This window comes from Pantherophis guttatus, chromosome 4 (genome assembly GCF_059756535.1).
Source record: "Pantherophis guttatus breed Tessera chromosome 4, ASM5975653v1, whole genome shotgun sequence".
In the NCBI taxonomy this organism is placed as follows: domain Eukaryota; kingdom Metazoa; phylum Chordata; class Lepidosauria; order Squamata; family Colubridae; genus Pantherophis; species Pantherophis guttatus.
Genome location: NC_142066.1, coordinates 108,531,924 through 108,553,538, shown reverse-complemented (window position 1 = coordinate 108,553,538; position 21,615 = coordinate 108,531,924). Strand labels below are relative to the sequence as shown.

Here is a 21,615-nt window from a genome sequence, read left to right as displayed (position 1 = left end):
GGCTTCCATTCACATAAAAACAGATGACAATTTGTATTCAAGTGCCTTTCAATGTTGGAAGAAAGATTGGAATTTAAGAATTTTGAGGGTGGAAAAAAATTCCTGAGCAGTCAATTTTCCATTTAAAAATAGGCTTGGAATCTAATTATCAAAAGTACTTTCTCTGTAGAAATACTGTGTATAAAATGAAACTTAAGATTAACAAATTACAGTAGTAAAAAGATAATAAATCATATTTTTTTTATATTCTTAAAAAATTAACTAAAAGTAAAAGTACATTTGAAAACTGAAGAGTTATCTAGTGTTTTTAAAAATATAAAATAGTTCCAATAAAAGGTCAAATACAACTAACACCTCAGCCTTGTACAAATAGCATCTGATTGAGGGGGGAAAGTGACAAGAAAATACAGCATAAAAAGGAAAACCGCATCAGCAACACCTTTATGTGTGAAGTTGACCAGTTAGAGAAAGAAAGTAGATTGGAATTACAATAAAAATGAGGCTTATCAGTCTAAATTGATACAACTGAGTTAAGATGTAGTAAACCTGCATTTCAAAATGATGTAGTATAGTTCTATGCACTGTTTTCAGATTTTTAATTGTGCAAACCTGTACTTGCCTTTCTTAGTTGTAGATGGAATCAGTTTCAGTTTCTTCAGCATCTCAACTTGCACTTTAGTCACCAGATGCAAATTAGACATCTCCCTCTTCAGTTCCCTGTATACCTGCTGAATGCGTTCACTAGAACACATTTTAAAAGTTTAAGCAGATAAGAAACTTCAAAAGATAATGATTCAAAGAACAAGAGGAAGGATGCAATACCTTGATATAAAAGACTAAGGTCTAACTCCTTAATTTATACAAAATATACTTTTGATTCATTGGTTTAACAAAATACTACTGTGTGGCAACAGATGAAGAGAAAGTACACGTAAATTCTTAACATTTATAAATATTTCTTCAGTGACTCTTCAATATTTCAACAGTGCTGAACAAATGGTACTTAAGACTTGTCCTCAAAATTCCAGTCACTGCAACATCCCCATGGTCACATGATTCTGATCCGGATATCCAGCACACAATTACAACACTCTAGCAAGCCATGGTCACATGCTCACAAAATCCAATCAGCTTTGCACAAATAAGGGAAGCTAGCAGGAAGTCAAAAATCACATGAGGTCCTCACTTAACAACAGCAATCAGGCCTACCAGAATTACTAAGCAATGGCAACTTGGGTCCAATTGCCATTGCAAGCCAAATCTGTATTAATGGCTCCCTACTAGTGCTTATCCGCAACTTTTTAATGTATTTTAATTAGTTCTGTATTTGGCATTGATGGTCTTCGCTTAACAATCTCATTTTAAGATACATGCACACACTTATTTGCTCACCCTGAACCATCATAAACGGCTTCATTTAGCAATCCCTAGTTCTAAAATTATAGAGAAAAAATAATTTGCTACCTACCCTCCCCCTACCACTGATCTCCGGTATACTGAGAAAGACCAGTAAAATATAGGAGCTTTTCCTCTTTTTTTTTTTTTGACTGAGTCAGACCTGACTTCATGTGACTAAATAAGTGTTTGCAGTTTTGTAGGCACCATTTATAGAATTGGTTTGCCATTGCATTGTTCCAAGGGCTGAGGAGAATGACTGGCCCCAAGTCACCCACTTGACCTCCAAACATAGGGTCTAATATACAGTCAGATCCAGAAATATTGGGACATCGACACAATTCTAACATCTTTGGCTCTATATACCACCACAATGGAGTTGGAATGAAACAAACACAATGTGCTTTAACTGCAGACTGTCAGCTTTAATTTGAGGGTATGTACATCCAACTCAGGTGAACGGTGTAGGACTTAACAGCAGTTTGTATATGTGCCTCCCACTTGTTAAGGGACCAAAAGTAATGGGACAATTGGCTTCTCAGCTGTTCCATGGCCAGGTGTGTGATATTCCCTCATTACCCCAATTACAATGTGCAGATAAAAGGCCCAGAGTTCATTTTAAGTGTGCTATTTGCATTTGGAATCTGTTGCTGTCAACTCTCAAGATAAGATCCAAAGAGCTGTCACTATCAGTGAAGCAAGCCATCATTAGGCTGAAGAAACAAAACAAACCCATCAGAGAGATAGCAAGAACATTAGGCGTGGCCAAAACAACTGTTTGAAACATTCTCAAAAAGAAGGAATGCACCGGTGAGCTCAGCAACACCAAAAGACCCGGGAGACCACAGAAAACAAGTGTGGTGGATGACCGAAGAATTCTTTCCCTGGTGAAGAAAACACCCTTCACAAGAATTGGCCAGATCAAGAACACTCTCCAGGAGGTAGGTTATGTGGGTCAAAGTCAACAATCAAGAGAAGACTTCACCAGAGTGAATACAGAGGGTTCACCACAAGATGTAAACCATTGGTGAGCCTCAAAAACAGGAAGGCCAGATTAGAGTTTGCCAAACAACATCTAACAAAGCCTTCACAGTTCTGGAACAAGATCCTATGGACAGATGAGACCAAGATCAACTTGTACAGAGTGATGGGAAGAGAAGAGCATGGAGAAGGAAAGGAACTGCTCATGATCCTAAGCATACCACCTCATCAGTGAAGCATGGTGGCGGTAGTGTCGTGACGTGGGCATGTATGGCTGCCAATGGAACTGGTTCTCTTGTATTTATTCATGATGTGACTGCTGACAAAAGCAGCAGGATGAATTCTGAAGTGTTTTGGGCAATATTATCTGCTCACATTCAGCCAAATGCTGCAGAACTCATTGGACAGCGCTTCACAGTGCAGATGGACAATGACCCAAAGCATACTGCAAAAGCAACCAAAGAGTTTTTGAAGGGACAGAAGTGGAATGTTATGCAATGGCCAAGTCTATCATCTGACCTGAATCCCATTGAGCATGCATTTCACTTGCTGAAGACAAAACTGAAGGGAAAATGCCCCAAGAACAAGCAGGAACTGAAGACAGTTGCAGTAGAGGCCTGGCAGAGCATCACCAGGGATGAAACCCAGCGTCTGGTGATGTCTATGCGTTCCAGACTTCAGGCTGTGATTGACTGCAAAGGATTTGCAACCAAGTATTAAGAAGGGAAAGTTTGATTTATGATTATTATTCTGTCCCATTACGTTTGGTCCCTTAACAAGTGGGAGGCACATATGCAAACTGCTGTAAATCCTACACCGTTCACCTGAGTTGGATGTACATACCCTTAAATTAAAGCTGACAGTCTGCAGTTAAAGCACATTGTGTTTGTTTCATTCCAACTCCATTGTGGTGGTGTATAGAGCCAAAGATGTTAGAATTGTGTCAATGTCCCAATATTTCTGGACCTGACTGTATTTCCATGTTTCTAGTCCAATACCTAACCTCTAGACAAAAAATACACAAACATATTTATAATGAACTCTCATGTCAACTAAGCATCAGGATGCTTAAAACTTTTTTTTTTAGTTTTTCCATAATAAGTGTGGCTAAGGTCAAATTGACTAGCTTTAAGTATCACACATACTCTCCTCAAAATTGTGACCCAGCATGTGTGGGATACCTAATAAAAAAATTGAAAAATGTGGATAGCTGAAAAAAGTATTGCAGTTTATAGCAATGGTTATTGGGAGAAACAGATTATGAGATTAAATTCTATATTGCAGTATGGAAGGATGATTCAGTCACCATAAATGCCCATTTCTTGGTATGCAAACATACATGCTTAACTTTTATGTTTCTAGCCTTGTAAAGCAGTAACACCAGTTGTTATGTACTGACAGATTGGCGCATGCATGTCAGCCACTGCCAGGCGAGGGCGCTCTTCTGGTGGGAATGAGCAGAGCGCTCATTGGATAAGACGCTGACAGCTCGAGTATTTAAGAGCTGTCAAAGCCTGACAGAATTGCTTAGTTCCTCAGTTAGTTGTTGTTGTAGAGATGCAGCCGTTGCTGTTAACTCGTTCTAATTAAAGGAATGGTTATGGTTAATTGAATTGGCCTCGTTTATGCCTACCCACCTCAGTATTTATCACTGGTGACGAGGATGGGATTGTGAGGCAGCAAATCAACAACTACGTTTCAGCTGTCACTGAGCTATTAACCATACCGGAACGCAGAGTAAGTGCCTCAGGCAACCGTCCGGGCACCATGGTTACCCTAACGATGTTTGCGCCCTTTAACCAGACGCAGGAGACATGGGACTCTTTCCTAGACAGGTTTGACTGTTTCTTAGCAGCTAATGACTATAAGGCTTTACCAGGTGATCGGAAGCAAGCTGTTTTCCTCAGCGTCTGTGGTCATGAGATGTTTGAGACTGCGAGAGCTCTATTAGCGCCCCTGAGGGTTCAGGACGTACCCTGGGATACTCTGATGGCCAAGTTAAAAGGACATTATGCCCCACTGCCTTCCCGTGTTGCTAGGCATTATGCTTTCTGCCACAGATATCAGGCTGAAGGGGAAACGATTAACCAATACATGGCCACGTTAAGAATAGCCGCCTTGTATTGTGAATTCCGAGACCTAGATGACCTCCTGCTGGATCAATTAATTTGTGGGGTACGGGATCTTAATCTACTATGCCTTCTGTTGGCCAGAATGGACGCCACCTTGCAGTGGGCAATTGATGAGGCCCGTGTATCCGAGCTGTCAGATAAGTCCTCGAACGAAATGCAGAAGAAAGCTAGCCCTGCATTAGCGAAACAGGTGTCAGCTGTTCACCATGAAGACATAGACTCAGACCACTCCACAGATGACAAAGGGGTAAGCCGTTTGAAGGCAGAGCCTAAGAAGGATCGGGACCCCGAGAAGCGGAAGGCACAAAGTTGGTGCGATGGTTGTTGCGGAAACCACAACTGGTCTTCCTGCAGATTGAGGAACGCAGAGTGCAGGTGATGTGGCAGGAAAGGCCACATAGCCAAAGTCTGCCGAGCTGGCCAACCATCCACAGTTAAGCCTAATAGACCATTTCCCGGGGAAGCCCAACCACAAGGTAGACAAGGCCCCTGGGGGGAGAGTGCTTTACCATCTATCGAGACACGCACAGCCCTGAGGTAGTTGTTGGCCAGGCCAGCAGGGACGTAAAAAGAAAATTTTTTCTCACTTTGTTAATTGAGAGTATTCCATGTAAAATGGAAGTTGATACGGGATCCTCAATGTCCATAGTGTCATGGAGCACCTTTAAACGCCTGTTGCCCAAAATTTCAAAACGCCATTTGTCTCCATGCAATATTAGGTTGCGGGACTATCAAGGTAACTCCATTTCCATTTTGGGGCGCGGATACGTTAGAGTGCAATATAACAATTTTAGGGGCCGCCGGCAAATCATCGTTGTCAGCGGCTCCTTGCCCAATCTCCTGGGGTTAGATTGGTTTGATGCCCTGGGTCTGGCCATAACGGGGGTTAATAGGACTAGCGAGGATAAATTTGCCTCCTTATTTGATGAGTTCGCTGACGTATTCAGCGAGGGTCTTGGTACCTGCAGAGGTTCCCCTGTATCTTTTAGCCTGGATCCTGGGGTTGCCCCCATCAGGCTCAAACCTAGAAGAGTCCCCCTGGCACTCCTGCCCAAGGTTGATCAGGAACTAGATAGACTAATTAGTCAAGGGGTCCTGGAGCCTATGGACTACGCTAAATGGGAGACCCCCATCGTGCTGGCAATTAAACCTAACGGCTCCCTTCGAATTTGCACCGACTATAAGGCGACATTAAATAAGGCGTTGCAGTCCAACCCGTATCCTTTTCCTGTGGTACAACACTTGCTGCATTCTTTGGGCCACGGTGCGGTGTTTGCCAAGTTGGACATGGCGCAAGCTTACCAACAGCTTCAGGTGGACAGCGCCTCTGCAGAGGCCCAGACAATAGTTACCCACCGTGGCGCCTTCAGGTGCAACCGCCTGCAATTCGGCGTCTGTGTTGCCCCTGGAATTTTTCAGAGCTTGGTAGAGCGGCTATTACAAGGACTACCGGGAGTAATACCGTATTTTGATGACGCCTTTGTATTAGCGAAAGATGAACACGAGCTCCTGAGTCATTTGCGACAAGTCCTAGCTAGATTCCAGCATGCTGGCCTTAAATTAAAGCGCAACAAGTGCCAACTTGGCTCTTCACAAGTCGAGTTCTTGGGTTTTCAGATTGATGCTGTGGGAATTCACCCTACTCAGGCAAAGGTACGTGCCATCAAGGAGGCCCCCACTCCTAAGTCCAAGTCCGAATTGCAGGCCTTTTTGGGCCTTTTAAACTTTTACAACGTTTCTTCCTCACAAGGCCACTCTCGCTGAGCCTCTCCACCGTTTGCTTAAGACTCAAACGCCTTGGTCCTGGGGGCCCCGGGAGGCTGCTTCTTTTGCTGCTGTTAAGGACTTACTGACTTCTTCCAACCTGTTGGTCCAGTATGATAGCTGCCTCCTGTTGACCCTTGCCTGTGATGTTTCGCCCTATGGCGTCGGGGCTGTCCTCAGTCACCACCTTCCCAATGGCTCTGAGGCTCCAATTGCTTATTTCTCCCGCACACTCCCCCCAACTGAGCGCCGCTACGGCCAAATCGATAAGGAGGCTCTTGCTTTGGTGGCTGGAGTCAAACGTTTCCACCACTACTTGTATGGCCATTCGTTTGACCTCGTGACTGACCATAGGCCCCTCCTTGGTATTCTGGCCAGGGACAAACCCCTCAGATCATCTCCCCTCGCATGGCGAGATGGGTCGAGTTCCTGATGGCTTATCATTATCGCCTCCTACACTGCCCCGGTAAGGCACTGAGCCACGTGGACGCCCTGAGTCGTTGCCCACTTTCCTCGCCGGTCGACGACCCCGCACCTGTTGCTGCTGTTCTGCTGATCGCCGACCACTGCCTTCCCGTCACTGCCGCGGATGTGGCGCGGCTCACCGTTAAAGACAAAACCCTCTCACAAGTTCTTGACTGGGTTCGGAAAGGATGGCCTCTTGATCCTACTGCCCCTGAGTTCCAGCCCTTCAAGATCCGCCAGACTGAACTGACTACTCTAAACGGGTGTTTGCTGTGGGGTTCGAGGGTCATTATACTGCCTGCCTTGCGGGGGAGTGTTTTATCTTCTTTGCATGAGGGTCACCCGGGCATCGCCCGTATGAAAGCCTTGGGGCGAAGTTATGTTTGGTGGCCTGGTTTAGACCAGGATATTGCAAATTGGGTCGCTGACTGTTCTCCCTGCCAAGAGTCGCAAGCATCTGCACCGGCCGCCCCCCCTCGGGAGTGAGATTCCCCCCCGCATTCCTTGGTCCTATCAGCATGTTGATTTTGCGGGACCTCTACAAGGTCATACATTTATGGTTGTCGTAGATGCCTATTCTAAATGGGTTGAGGTGGTGCCTATGCTTTCCCCATCATCGGACGCTGTTGTCCGGGCATTGCGCCTATTGTTTGCTACCCATGGGCTCCCTGATGTCATTGTCTCCGATAATGGCCCTCAACTTACATCTGCCACTTTCCAAGGGTTTTTGGCAGTGCTAGGCATTCGCCATGCCCGTGTGGCCCCGTTTCATCCAGCTGGAAATGGTTTGGCTGAGAGGGCCGTGAGGTCAGCTAAGGAGGCCCTCCGTAGGTTGGGGTCAGGGGATTGGAAGTCTAAAATAGCCACCTACCTTTTGATGCAACACTCTACCCCCTGCCCGGTCTCCAATCGCTCCCCGGCGGAACTGCTTATGGGCCGCCGCCTGCGAATTCCCTTAGATCGTTTACATCCGACCTATTCCCCTGAGTTGCCCTTAGACTCCATGGGTGAGGTCCGAGTTTTCACTGAAGGGGACCCTGTCTATGCTAGAAATTACAGTGGCGACCCCCGTTGGGTTCTGGGAAAAATTTCAGGGGTAACGGGACCATGTTCTTATTCTGTCCTCCTGGCCAATGGCCATCTGTGGTGACGGCACATTGACCAGTTGAGGGTGCGGCGTTTGCCAGACTCACAGGAGTTTGGCCCCCGATCCTCGCCCGTTCCTGTGAGTCCACCAGTGTGCATGCACGTGCCTGACCACCTACCGCTGTCGTTCACATTGGACTCACCTGTGCGGAAGGAACCGGCAGCGCTTGAGACTCCGGGCAACAAAGAGTTAACTCCTCCGTCCCCAACCATCGCCGATCCTCCAACCCAGTCGCCCATTCCGACTGCCGGGACCAATTTACGCCGTTCAGGGAGGAGCCGTCACCGCCCGGCATACCTGCGCGATTACGCTTGTGCCATTCCGGGGGAAAGTGATGTTATGTACTGACAGATTGGCGCATGCATGTCAGCCACCACCAGGCGAGGGCGCTGTTCTGGCGGGAATGAGCAGAACGCTCATTGGATAAGACGCTGACAACTCGGGTATTTAAGAGCTGTCAAAGCCTGACAGAATTGCTTAGTTCCTCAGTTAGTTGTTGTTGTAGAGATCCAGCCGTTGCTGTTAACTCATTCTAATTAAAGGAATGGTTATGGTTAATTGAATTGGCCTCGTTTATACCTACCCACCTCAGTATTTCTCATATAGTATTTATCATATATATATAAATATATATATAAATATAGCTTCATACAGATGAATAAAAAAGAACATTAGAGGGCTCTCATTCCAAGCTGACTGAATCCCTGAACTCAAGGAATAATTTCTTTTAAAGCATGAGGTTACACCTGAAAATGCTCTAATGTTACAGTACATTGAGTGAAAATTTTTTTTTTTATCTCACCTTTACTATTTTTATAAATAATTTGAGGTGGTGACTTCCGGTTGGAACCGTTGTCGCTGTTAGACGGTCCTTTCAAGACCGCCAGCCCCGTTGCTTGTAAAGAGCCGCCTCTACAGCTGAGAGACGGCTTGGAAAACTCCACGATCCGGAGGAATCGGGAGACGAGCCGGCGCGACAGGTAGAGCCCCCTTTGAAATCCCCAGATTGTTTTTTTTTTTAAGCGTCTGGGGAGGAAGCAGGGTGAGGCTCCCTATACAGCGCGCTGAGGCTCCGGGCTCCGTGGGCGACTCTGCATAATTGCAGAGCTAGGCAACGCGACCAACAAAATGAGAGAAAGCTAAGAAAATTGTTAAAAATAAGCAGGGTGGAATCTGGACTTGAAAATCAAACCGCAAGCATTTTTTTTAGCCCTGTGAATGACTTTAGCAACTGAGAAGAAGTGAAAGTTCTTTTAAAATGGCGCCTGGCTTTAGCAATAAGGAATGCTGAAAGCGAAAGTGTAATTGTTTGAGCTTGTTTGCGCTACAAAGTAACAAAAAGTAACACTGCTGGCCAGAAGAAAGAGGAAAAGTTTTTTAAAAACTGATTTGACTTGTTCCCTCTCCCCTGGGACTTGACTAAAGCTGGGGAAATTCCTGAAAGGCTTTTGTGGTGGAAAGGGAGAGAGGATATCCTTTTTAGAAAGAGTCAGGCTGCAAAGAATGGCTTCAAAACAAACAAAGCCAGCTAAAGCTGCTGGGGGGGGGGTGCTCCCCCACTCATAAACCAAAAGAGCAGCCTTTGAGTTCACAGATACAGACCCAAACACAAGAATCTGGATTTAATGATTTGAAGGAATTTATTGCTGGGGCTTTAGATCAGAAATTTGAAAAATCAGACTTCCTGTCTGGTTTCCGGCGCCGCCAGATGGTCCTCTGTGACCGCCGCCCCGTTGCCTGTAAAAGAGCCGCCTTTACATCTGAAAGGCGGCTCTAAAAACTCCATTTCCTGATGGAAATGTGAGTCTGAGCGGGCGGGGGGGGAGAGCCCTCTGCGAAGTCCCCAGAGTCTTTTTTTAACTCTTGGAGACGGGCGGGTTGGAGCTCCCTATTGTCCCTTTCCGCCGCTCCGGGCATCGAGTGCAATCTGCGTTTTTTGCAGAGCTAGGCGCTGGAACCGGATTAACTAACGAAACTAACAGATGGACTTATTAAAAAAGATGAGACTTGGATTTTGGACCCTAAATTGCAAGTATCCTTAATGAATTTACAAGCATTTTAAAGTGAAAGAGGAAAAAAAAAAGCTTTAAAATGGCCGCTGAGGCTTGAGAAGTAGAAGAAAGCTGAAACTAAGAGTCCTTCCATAACAGATACAAAGTAGCGGAATATATACTGCTGGCTACAATTTGAAAGAAAAAGAGTTATTTTAAGTTCCTCTCTTCTTGGAGATTTGTACTTGATCTTGTTTGGGGGGTAAAAAAGAACAGCCTGCTGGAAGGATGGCGTTACTAATGAAATCTGATAGACAAGAAGGGGGGGGTGCTCCCCCACTCACAACTGTTTGAGCAAGCTCTGAGCCTACAGACTTTGCAGAATGGTTTTAATTTAAAAGAATTTATTCAGGAGGAAATGACAAAATGTTATGAGACTGTGAACCAGAAATTTGAAAATTTAAGGCAGGAAATTAAAGAAATGATACAACAAAAGTATGACAATTTGCAACAAAAGATTGTAACAGTGACTAATGGTTTTTCAGAAATTGTTATAAAGTTGGATACAAATATTAAATTGTTAGAGTCTAAAATGGAGAAAATTGATAATTTGGACAATAAAATACTAAGAATTGAAAAGGACTTAATAAATATTCAAGATAATAGCTCAGAACTAAAGTCTAAAAAGGAAGCTGGTCACGAGACTTATAAGGCAGAAGATATAAAGCAAGGAATTGAAAGAGAGGTTGTAATGCTGCAATACAGAATCACAGAATTTGCGATCAGAATTAGAGGCTTACAGGAAAATTATAGTGATCATTTAAGAAAAACATCTGCTCAAGTTTTGGCTGGGATCTTAAAGGTTCATCCTGAGGAGGTATTCAGTAAAATTAATAAGGCTTATAGAGTGAATTCCTGGATTGCAAAACAAAGGCAACTGCCTAGAGATGTGGTGATTTACTTTACAGATAAAGAGATAAGGAATGATATTGTGCAAAAATCTTTTAATTCTACTTTACAACTGAATGGGAGAAAAATCTGGATATTTAAGGAATTGCCGCCTAAGATGGTAAGAGATAGAAAGAAATTTGGTTTTTTGGTGACTGAGTTAAGAAGACAAAATATTCTATTCAGGTGGGATGTCCCAGTGGGTATAATACTGAGATATCAAGGAATAAGATATCAGATAAATACTGTTGAAAAAGCGGAAGAATTTTATCATAAGGTACTTAAAAAGCAAAATCAACAAGAGACAGAAATTCAAGAAAAGCAGAAGGAGATGGAGACAATGAAGAAACAACAAGTTAAAGAGGTCTCCACAGATGAGCCGCTTTTGGATTCTCTTTCAGAGGTCTCAGCTGGATTATTTAATATAAGAGAGGCGGTTCCGGATCCTATTGCAATGATTTGTCAAACCACAAACCAGCATGGAAGTCAATTAGTTGATACAGAACCAGAAAGATCTCAGCCACAAAAGCAAACCCAACAGGATCAAGTTATACACCAGCAAAATCAAATAGTTGATATACAATCTACAGAAAGGAATTTAGGATGGAGATCCAACCCACAAAAAGTCAAGAAAAGAAGAAGTAGGTCTCACAAACATAAAAACTTTTAATCTAAACAACAGTAATGCCAGTTACTTATGAGAGGACTGAATATATGAAAAGATAATTGGCAAAGTATTGGTTTATTTTATCCTGAGGAAAGGGCAGATCTCTGCAGTGCTGAATTATTTTGGGATGTGAAAAAGGCCTTAAATTGAATGGTTGGAAACATCTTGTTTGATTTTTGGATTTCCGGATAAATATATTATGTGTATGTCGAGTTATATGGCAAGAGATTTACTGGATTGGGGCACGCAGAAGATCTGGTTGTTACCCTATTACGATGGTTGGAATTAATAATCTGGATAAAAGATACCTCCATAAACATTATACGGAATATAATTATAAAGTCACTCAGGTGGTTGTTGGGGGCTTTTTTTGTTTCTTTCTTCCAATATGAAGATATTTGTTACTGATGGGGGCAGATGGTAATTGAAGATTCTGAAAATACTGTTGGAATAAGGATGCGATGTTACCCTAACATGGGTGATGGAATTTATTATCCAGTTGAAGGATATTACAGAAGATGTTATATGGATTACAAGCAAAAAGTTTTTTTTTTTCCTTTTAGGATTTTATTTACATAAGGGAATATTTTTCTAGGGGAGTGGGCAGAAGAATAAAGATATTAAGAATAATTATGGTAATTTTGTAGGAAAGTGGGTGGAGATAGGATAGGTTACGGATTGTTTAGTTTAAAGAAAAGGGATATTATGTTTAGATCTGAATGTATGTAATGAAGGGGGGGAAGGAAATTAGTTGAATTGAATAAGTGTTAAATTAGGATTTATTGAATAGTTTTAGAGCGGAAGTATGCTTTGAAATGTTATATCGTATGGGGGTAGTAAAAGGGTAGATCACAAGCGGAAATTGTTAAATTGGGAGATATAATAATATCATTATGTTAAATCAGGAGTTACTAGATATTGTTATAATAGAATGTCACTTTGAAATGCATATTACAGCATAGTATAAGGGGGGTATGATAATTTTATTAGAAAGAAAGGGTCAGTATATGGAGATGGAGTAAGTGGATAGCAAAGTATGATATAATCTGTTATGAATTTGGGTTTTATTATGAAGAAGTCAAAGGGGAAGGGGGGGTGAGGGGGTTAGGGAGGAGGGGGGGAAAGGGGGAAAAATTTGTATTTGAAAAACTTTTTCAATAAAAAAAAAAGAAAGAAATTTGAAAAATCACAGCAGAAATTTAAAGAGATGGTTCAAGAAAAGTATGACAAGATGAAACAGGAAATACTGACAGTTGTGACTGGTTTGTCAGAAGTAGTGCTCCAAGTTGATAAGAAAGTGGAACATCTTAGCTCAGAAGTAGAATTTAAAATGAAAGAAGCTGACCAAAAAATTTCTAATGTTGATAATAAAACACAAAGGCTTGAAAATGAAGTGACAATGATGCAATTCAGACTTATGGAGTTTGCTGTGAGGCTCAGAGGTATAAAAGAGAATAATAGAGAAGATCTGAGAAGGGTTTGCGCTGATGCTCTGGCTGTAATGTTAAAGGTTGACCCTGAGGAAGTTTTTTGTAAAATTGATAAGGTCTATAGAGTGAACTCCTGGGTGGCAAGGCAAAGGCAACTGCCTAGAGATGTGTGATCTACTTTACAGTCAGAAGAATAAGAAACGATATTTTGCAAAAATCTTTTGTTTCTACTATTCAAGTGGATGGAAAAGAGATTGGGATCTACAAAGAACTGCCACCTAAAATGTTGAGAGATAGAAAAGATTTTGGATTTTTGGTGACTGAACTAAAAAAACAGCAAATTCCATTCAGATGGGATACTTCAGTTGGCATAATATTGAGGTATCAAGGAGAGAGATATCGATTAAATACTCCTCAAAAAGCGGAAGAATTCTATTTCAGTGTTTTTAAACCTGGTACAGCATCTCCACGTACTTCCTCGGTTATAGCCATAATAGAGGGTGAGAAGGATAAGCAATTTGAACAAGAGCTTGAAGAGCAGAGGAAACAGACGGAGACTAGAGACTCAAGGAGCAGTAGGGGGCCTACCTTTGGATCTTCCCTTAGAGTTTTTAGTTGAACCACCTAAAAATACAAGAGAAGTAGCAGCAGATCTTGATTGGATGTTGCATAGTTCTAAAGATCAGCATATTACTCGAGCAGCTTATAAACAATTCTTAGAGAAACAACAACATCAGAGCCCTAAGCTATCACAAGACGAACAGGGAGTTAATGGTAAAGCACAAAAATCCGAAGCTGTGGGAGGAGCTAAGCCGAAGACCAATAGTGTGGAACAGAAACTTCAGCAAATGCTCTTATCGCTTCAAGAGCCTGCAGATGACAATTAAGTTTTTATCTTGGAATGTGAATGGATTGAATTCACCACAGAAAAGGAGGAAGATATTTCATTACTTGAGACAATCTAATAATGATGTTATTTGCTTACAGGAAACTCATATTAGAACACAAGATCAAAAATATTTGATAAATTCTAGATTAGGAACACAGTTTATAGCTTCAAATTCGGAGAAAAAGAATGGGGTAGTGATTTATACAAATAAAAGATTGCTAACAAAAATTATAGAAGCAGATGATTCTGGAAGATACATAGCAATAGAACTTTTTACAGATAATGGTCCAATCTTGGTGATTGAAATTTATGCTCCTAATCAGCAACAAGAAAATTTTTACAAGTTATTGCATTCTAAAATACTACAATGGGATTATAGATCTATTTTACTTATGGGAGATTGGAATGGAGTAATAGATCCTAAAATAGATAAGAAAAGCTTGGCAAAATCATGTGTCAAACTACCACAGGTTTTTTTTTTTTTTTTTGATTTGAAAGAAGATTTGGAATTGAAAGATATTTGGAGAGTGCATAACCCAAAAGAACTGGACTTTACTTTTTATTCAGACAGACACAGATCCTTTTCCAGGATTGATTTTATTTTTCTTACAGTTGATTTACTCTCAAAAACAAAGAAAACAAAGATATTCCCGAGAACTTTATCAGACCACAATAGATGGATAGAAATAGAATGGGATAGAAATAGAAATGGGAAAAAATGAGAAAAGATCTTGGAGAGTAAATGAAAATTTGTTTAGATATGAAAAGAATGTAAATGAACTTAAGAAACAAATGAAGGAATTTTTTGAAATGAACTTGAATAAGGGTACCCCTATTGAAATTGTTTGGGATGCGAGCAAGGCATATATGCGGGGGGTACTGATTTATATGAATTCTAAACACAAATCAAATCGGCAAAGAAAAAGATTAGAATTGGAAGGAGAGATAAAGAAAAAAGAGCAGTTGCTTATAAAAAATCCAACAGATGAAAAATTACAAGGAGTTATAAAACTTTTGAAAGATCAATTTCATATGCTCACAGCAGAACAAGCAGCAACTAATTTACAATTTGCAAAACATAATACATTTAGCAATACCAATAAGCCGGGCAGATGGTTGGCTTACACATTGAGGAAACAGCAAAGTACTCGGACTATTGGGAGTATTGAGTACAGAGGAAAGGAAGTATTTCAACAAAGACTAATTAAAGAAGCCTTTTTAGATTATTATTCTAAACTATATGCTAAAGATGATATACAGAATGAACTTATAAATAAATATTTAGAAGAAAAGGGAGTTATAAAAATTTCTAATGATCAAAAGGAAAGAACGAGTTTACCAATAACAGCTGAGGAGATTGTTGTTGCTATTAAACAACTGAAAACAGCTAAAGCTCCAGGAACGGATGGTTTAACTGCGGTGTATTATAAAACTTTACAAGCAGAAATGATTGAACATCTTAAAGACTTATTTTGTAGCATACAACAAGAGGGGAAAATACCCCCTTCATGGAAAGCAGCTTTTGTTTCTCTGATACCAAAAGAGGAGGCAGGTTCTATAAAACTGGAAAATTTTAGACCAATATCTCTCCTGAATACGGATTACAAAATTTATGCGAAAGTATTAGCCAACAGATTAATGCCAGTTATTCAAGAGGTGATTCATCATGATCAAGCAGGATTTATAGAAAGCAGATATATGAAGGATAATGTGAGGCAAATTATAGACTTATTGGAATATCTTGAGAAGAATAAACAGATCACTGCAGTGCTGGTGTTTTTGGATGCGGAGAAGGCCTTTGATCGAGTGAATTGGAACTTTCTATTAAAGACTTTAAAAAAGATGGACTTTGGGAATCAGTTTGTACAGGCGGTTGCAGCAATTTATCAAGAACAAACAGCACAAATTATTATTAATGGAAGTTTAACTACAAATTTTAGTATAGAAAAAGGCACAAGACAAGGTTGTCCGTTATCCCCGTTGTTGTTCATTTTAACCTTAGAAGTCTTGCTGAATACAATACGGGACTCGAGTACCTTGAAGGGAATAGTAATAAGGCAAGAGGATTACAGAACAAGGGCATTTGCAGATAATCTGGTTGTTACCCTAACACAGCCGATGCAATCAATAATTCAGATGAAAGACATTATAGGAGAATATAGTATGGTATCAGGATTTAGACTGAATCAGAAAAAAACCAAGATGATAGATAAAAATATGACACTCATCAAAAGAAAGAATTGGAAAGGAAGGCAGGCTTTGAAATAGTATCAAAGGTGAGATATCTAGGAGTTCAAGTTGCAGATTCAAATATAAAATTGTTTCAAAATAATTATGAGGTGTTGTGGCGAAAGGTACAAAAGGATATGGAAACTTGGAAAAAACTGCAGCTGTCTTTACTTGGAAGAATAGCAGCAGTTAAAATGAATGTTCTACCTAGATTTTTATTTTTGTTTCAAATGATTCCGGTGCTTAAAAGTGACAAATACTTGATGGAATGGCAAAAAGGAGTGAATAAGTTTGTTTGGAATGAGAAAAAGCCAAGAGTTAAATTGAAAATTATGCAAGATGTTCGTGAAAGGGGTGGTCTTAAACTTCCAAACCTGCGATTGTATTATGAAGCTGCAGCGTTTACACAAGCAAGTGACTGGTTTGGAAGTACAAAGACTAGAATATTGAATATAGAAAGTTATGATCTTGAATTTGGCTGGCACGCATACTTATTTTATGAAAACAAGGTGGATAAAGTATTTAACAGCCATATACTCAGAAGCTCCTTGATGAGAGTATGGAAGAAGCACCGACTCAAATGGGATTATAAAATACCATTGTAGTTGGATCTTGGTCACATTATACGGAATATAAATATAAAGTCACTCGGGGGGGTTTTATACAAAGAAGTACTTTTTAATGATGGGGGCAGATTGCAACTGAAGTCATTAAACACACTGTTGGAAGAAGGGATTAATTTAACATGGTTACAGTATAATCAACTTCAATCGAGATGGAGAGAAGATCAAAAAATTGGATTAATGTTGCATGAAGAAGAATTGGTTAGACAGATAAAAGAGAAATGCATATTAAGAGGGTTTATAATGTCTTGTTAGAAAGAGATTCAGAAAATGAATTGGTTAAAGATTGTATGATAAAATGGGCACAAAATTTCGGAGAACCAGTTATGATGGAAACTTGGGAAAAAATATGGGTTCAGAATGTTAAATTTACACAGTTGCAGAATTTGAGGGAAAATTTTTATAAAATGTTTTATAGGTGGCATTTAGATCCTAAGAAACTGTCATGCATGTACTCTAATGTTCAACCGAAATGTTGGAGATGTGATTGCTTAGATGCTACATATTATCATATATGGTGGACATGCAAAAAGGTAAAGGCTTTTTGGATAAAAATTTAGTGGGTTATGCAAAATGTTCTGAAGAAAAAAATTCAATTTTCTCCTCAACTGTTTTTACTGGGTATAGTTGAAGGTTTTTCAGTGGGAGAAATAAAATTGATACTGTATATGGTGACAGCAGCTAGGTTACTGATTGGTCAATATTGGAAAAGGGATGATATGCCTACAATTCAAGAATGGACTTTGAAGATGGCCAGCTTTGCAGAAATGGCGAAGGTATCAGCATACTTAAAAGATCGGACTCAAGAGACCTATGTATGGGAGTGGAAGAAATGGATAGATTACGTGCAGAATAAATACCAAACTAGGAAGTACCAGATAGCCTTTAGCTAAATGTTGTGTAGAAATGTATAGTTTATAGAGGGCAAAAAAGCTTATTGTCATGAAGAATTGTATAGTATACAGGGGGGAGAATAGAGGGGTGGTAAACTTTGATATAATAAATGTGGATAGATTTCACCTTGGGGAAGTCATGGGGGGTGGGGAGGGTTTGGGGGGTTAAGGGAGGGAGGGGGTGGGGAAAAAATTGATGTTTGTAAAACTTTTTCAATAAAAAAACAAATAATAATTTGGAGTGGTGAACATACTCCTTCCTCCCATTTTCTACAATGACAACCCTATGAGATTAGTTGGTCTTAGAGAAAGTAATTGGCCGAAAGTTACCCAACAAGCGTTCATGCCTAAAATGAGCCAAGAACTCAGTCTTCTGGTTTCTAGCCTGTTGCTTTAACCATTAGATATATAGCTTATCCAGAAATTAAGGAATACTAATTTTTGTATTTCTAATGGGGACTGTTCATATCTGCCTACCACACCTGCAGAGTATCTGCATCTCAGAAAAGATCCAGTCAACTCATCACTGGGAATTATTTTTGGCAAACATGCTCCTATTCTGTTGATGTGAAGGATTAGATAGATTTAAGACAGCAGTTTATATACAAAGAGCAAGTACTTTCATTTACAACAATTTTCCTACTAGAGTAGAATTTAGTATATTGAACTGCTAGTTTTTATAACTTTAAAGATCTATCTTTTTTTTTAAATTAAAGGAATAGGCAATTTTTTGGCCAAAAGCTGTAGACAGACTTTTAAGAGCAGAGTTTGGGCAATGTAACAAAATACCTGCATTGCAGTCATAAAACAATTATTTGTCAAAAGATAAACCCACATACTTTGCTAACCACATCAAAATTAATTATTTTGAACCAACACGATGTGAGGTGATATTCGTCCATTGTGTTCAAAGAGGACCTTGACATCTAATAAGTTGTGGGCTGTCCACGATGTGTTCGCAGGTGGCTGGTAAGGCTATACGGGCATGAAATGTTCTGCCACATATCGGGCAGATGTGTGGGCACCATTGTTGCAGCATTTACAGTTCTGTCTTTGTAGAGTGCTTTCTTCTCTTGTGCTATGGTTGTTCTTCTGCCCTCAGATGTCTGGCAGCCGTGGTGGATCAGCGTGCACCAAGTTGATCGATCTTGTGCCAGGGTTTCTCAGGAGGTGGTGTCGATATCCAGGGACTTGAAGGAGGCTTTCAACATGTCTTTGTATTGCTTCCTTTGTCCCCCATGCGATCGCTTTCTTTGAGACAGCTAACCATAGAAGAGCTGTTTAGGGATGCGATGGTCTGGCATCCTTGTAACATAGCCTGCCCAGCGTCTCTGGGCTTTTATCAGCAGGTTGTGAACTGATGGCAGGCCTGTTCTGGAGAGGACTTCTGTGTCTGACACCTTGTCCTGCCACTGGATTCTCAGAATTCTACGGAGGCAGATCGTGTGGAAGTGGTTCAATTGCCTAGTGGGCCTTCTGTATACAGTCCAAGTCTCACTGACATACATCAGAGCAGTTAGCACTACAGTTCGGCAGACTTTGACCTTTGTAGCAAGGTTTATTCCACGGCGGTCTCACACGTTGGTCAGTAATCTGCCAAATGCAGAGCTTGCCATGGTGATTCTGCAATTGATCTCAATGTTGATTGTCGCTGCACGGGAGAGGGTGCTGCCAAGGTATGTAAGGCCACTGCTTGCAGCTTTTGTCCCTTCACTGTGATGGTGGGCTCTTGGTGTTGGGCTTTTGGAGCTGGCTGATGCATCACTTCAGTCTTCTTTATGTTGATGAGGAGGCTGAAGTTGTTGCATGCTGCTGCAAATTTGTCCACGCTGGCTTGCATTTCCAGCATTCAGGGCACAGTCGTCAGCAAAGAGGAGGTCACATAGCACAGTCTCCTTTATCTTGGTGAAAGCCTGGAGTCTTTGCAGGTTGAACAGTTTCCCATTGGTCTTGTATCTCAGGCTAACTCCCAAGGAACTGTTCTGGAAGGTGTCTGACCGCATGGCTTGAAAACATTATGCTGAACAAGGTTGGTGCCAACATGCACCCTTGCTTGATGCCGTTTGTAACAGGAAAGGCCTCTGAAGCTTCTCCGTTGTCCAGAATACAAGCCGTCATACCGTAGTGGAACTGATATGCCATCAGGCTGAATCTATCAGGGCACCCAAACTTTGACATGATGCGCCACTGACCTTCGCGACTGACAGTGTCAAAAGCCTTAGTGAGATCAAGGAAGGTGGTGTACAATTCACGATTCTGCTCTCGACACTTCTCTTGGAGCTGTCGGGCTGCGAAGATCATGTCCACAGTGCCACGCTCTTTGCGGAAACCGCATTGTGTCTCAGGTAATAAACGCTGTTCCAGGTAGTCAGTCAGGTGGTTCAGCAACACTCGTGCAAGGATCTTCCCTGTGATGGAAAATAGTGATATTCCTCTAAGATTATCACAGACTTGTCAATTCCCTTTCCTCTTGTAGAGGTATACAATGGACGCATCTTTCAGTTCCTGAGGAATGGATCCTTGATCCTTTCATTCATGGAACAGCTGAGTGAGTTTGTCGACAAGCACTGCATCGCATCCTTACAGACCTCCGCTGGGATCACGTCAGATCCTGGGACCTTGCCACTGGACAGCTGGCTGATGGCCTGTAGGATTTCAATCTTTGATGGTGGGGCATCCAGGCTGTGGTTGATATCCACCTGGGGCATTCTGTTGATCGCCTCGTTGTTGATGGAAGATGGGTGGTTCAATACAGATTGGAAGTGCTCAGCCCATCGCTGTAGAATCAGAGTCTTCTCAGTAATGAGAGTTGCACCATCTGAGTCCAGTAGGGGGGAGCTCCCTGAGGGCTGAGGTCCGTACAAGGATCTGAGGGCTTCGTAGAACCATTTAGCATTGGTTTTTATAAGCAAACTTCTGAATTTCATCTGCTTTGGTACTCAACCAAGAGTCCTGCATCTTGCGAAGCTTGTTCTGTACAGTCCTGCGAGTGTTGTTGAAGGCATTTTTCTTAGCTGTTGACGACAGGTCATTCTGATAAGCATGGGTGAAGGCAGTGCTTTTCAGCAAGTAGGGCCTTGATCTCTTCATTGTTTTCATCAAACCAATCCTGCTGTTTCCTGTGTGAGGGTCCAAGAACATTTAATGCAACAATATCCCGAAAGCGTTCCCAGTCCTTCTCAGCATTTCCCTCTAATTGCAGCTCTGAGAGTTAGTTGTCAAGATCTTCTGGTAGTGAAACTGCTGTGTTGGGGTTCCTCAGTTTACTGATGTTGATCTGTTTCATCACAGCTTTGTTTCCCTGCGGACGTCTCTTTGGCTTGATGTGAAAGCTTAATTTGGAGATGATGAGTCTATAGTCAGTCCAACAGTCAGCGCTCGGCATGGTCTTGGTCACCCTTACATCCTGTCTCTCTTTCCTCCGCACAATGATATAATAAGATGCCAGTGCTTGGAGCACTGGAGGACTTTTTTTGCAAATGGGCAGGCGAAAGATGGTATTGGTGAGCCGCATGTATTCAGTAATAATAGGGCCATTGCTGTTACATTTGCCGATTCCATTTTTTTCCAATGACGCCATCCCAGGCAGAGTGATCGGATCCTACTCTCGCGTTGAAATTGCCAAGTAGAGTCAGCCTGTTGGTGCACTTCACAGATGAAAGTAGGGCATTGAGATCTTCATAAAACTTTCCCTTTACTTCATCTGGATTCGTCATTGTAGCTGCATAGGTGCTGATCAGTGTGGCTTGTTTTCCTCTTGTTGGTGGGAGATTCAGTGTCATGAGTTGGTCATTCACTCCCTTGGGAAGACTGGCAAGTTTGTGGACGATTCTTAACCGCAAAGCCAACTCCAGATTTACAGCATTCGTAACTGCTGCGTCCACACCAGAAGAATGTATAACCACTTCCTGTTTCTGTGAGATGACCTTCGTTGACTAGACGAGTTTCACACAGGGCCGGAATATTGATGTTTAATTTTGCCAGCTCTCTGGAGACCAGGGCTGTTCTTTTTTCTGGTCGATTTGCTTAGGGTTTGTCTTGAAGCATACGTATGTTCCATG

The 21,615-nt window shown here is 41.5% G+C and overlaps 2 protein-coding genes across 3 annotated transcripts in view; one reads left to right on the top strand and one right to left on the bottom strand.

Moving 5' to 3' along the window:
* Positions 1 to 21,615, bottom strand: part of AZI2 (5-azacytidine induced 2) — a 46,523-nt gene that overhangs the window by 3,082 nt on the left and 21,826 nt on the right. The window contains exon 7 of the mRNA XM_034404052.3: positions 620 to 741. Coding sequence (XP_034259943.2) covers positions 620 to 741 — 122 coding nt within the window. The remainder of the gene's footprint in view (positions 1 to 619; positions 742 to 21,615) is intronic.
* CMC1 (C-X9-C motif containing 1) overlaps positions 1 to 21,615 on the top strand; it is a 148,459-nt gene that overhangs the window by 106,210 nt on the left and 20,634 nt on the right. The window lies entirely within an intron of this gene.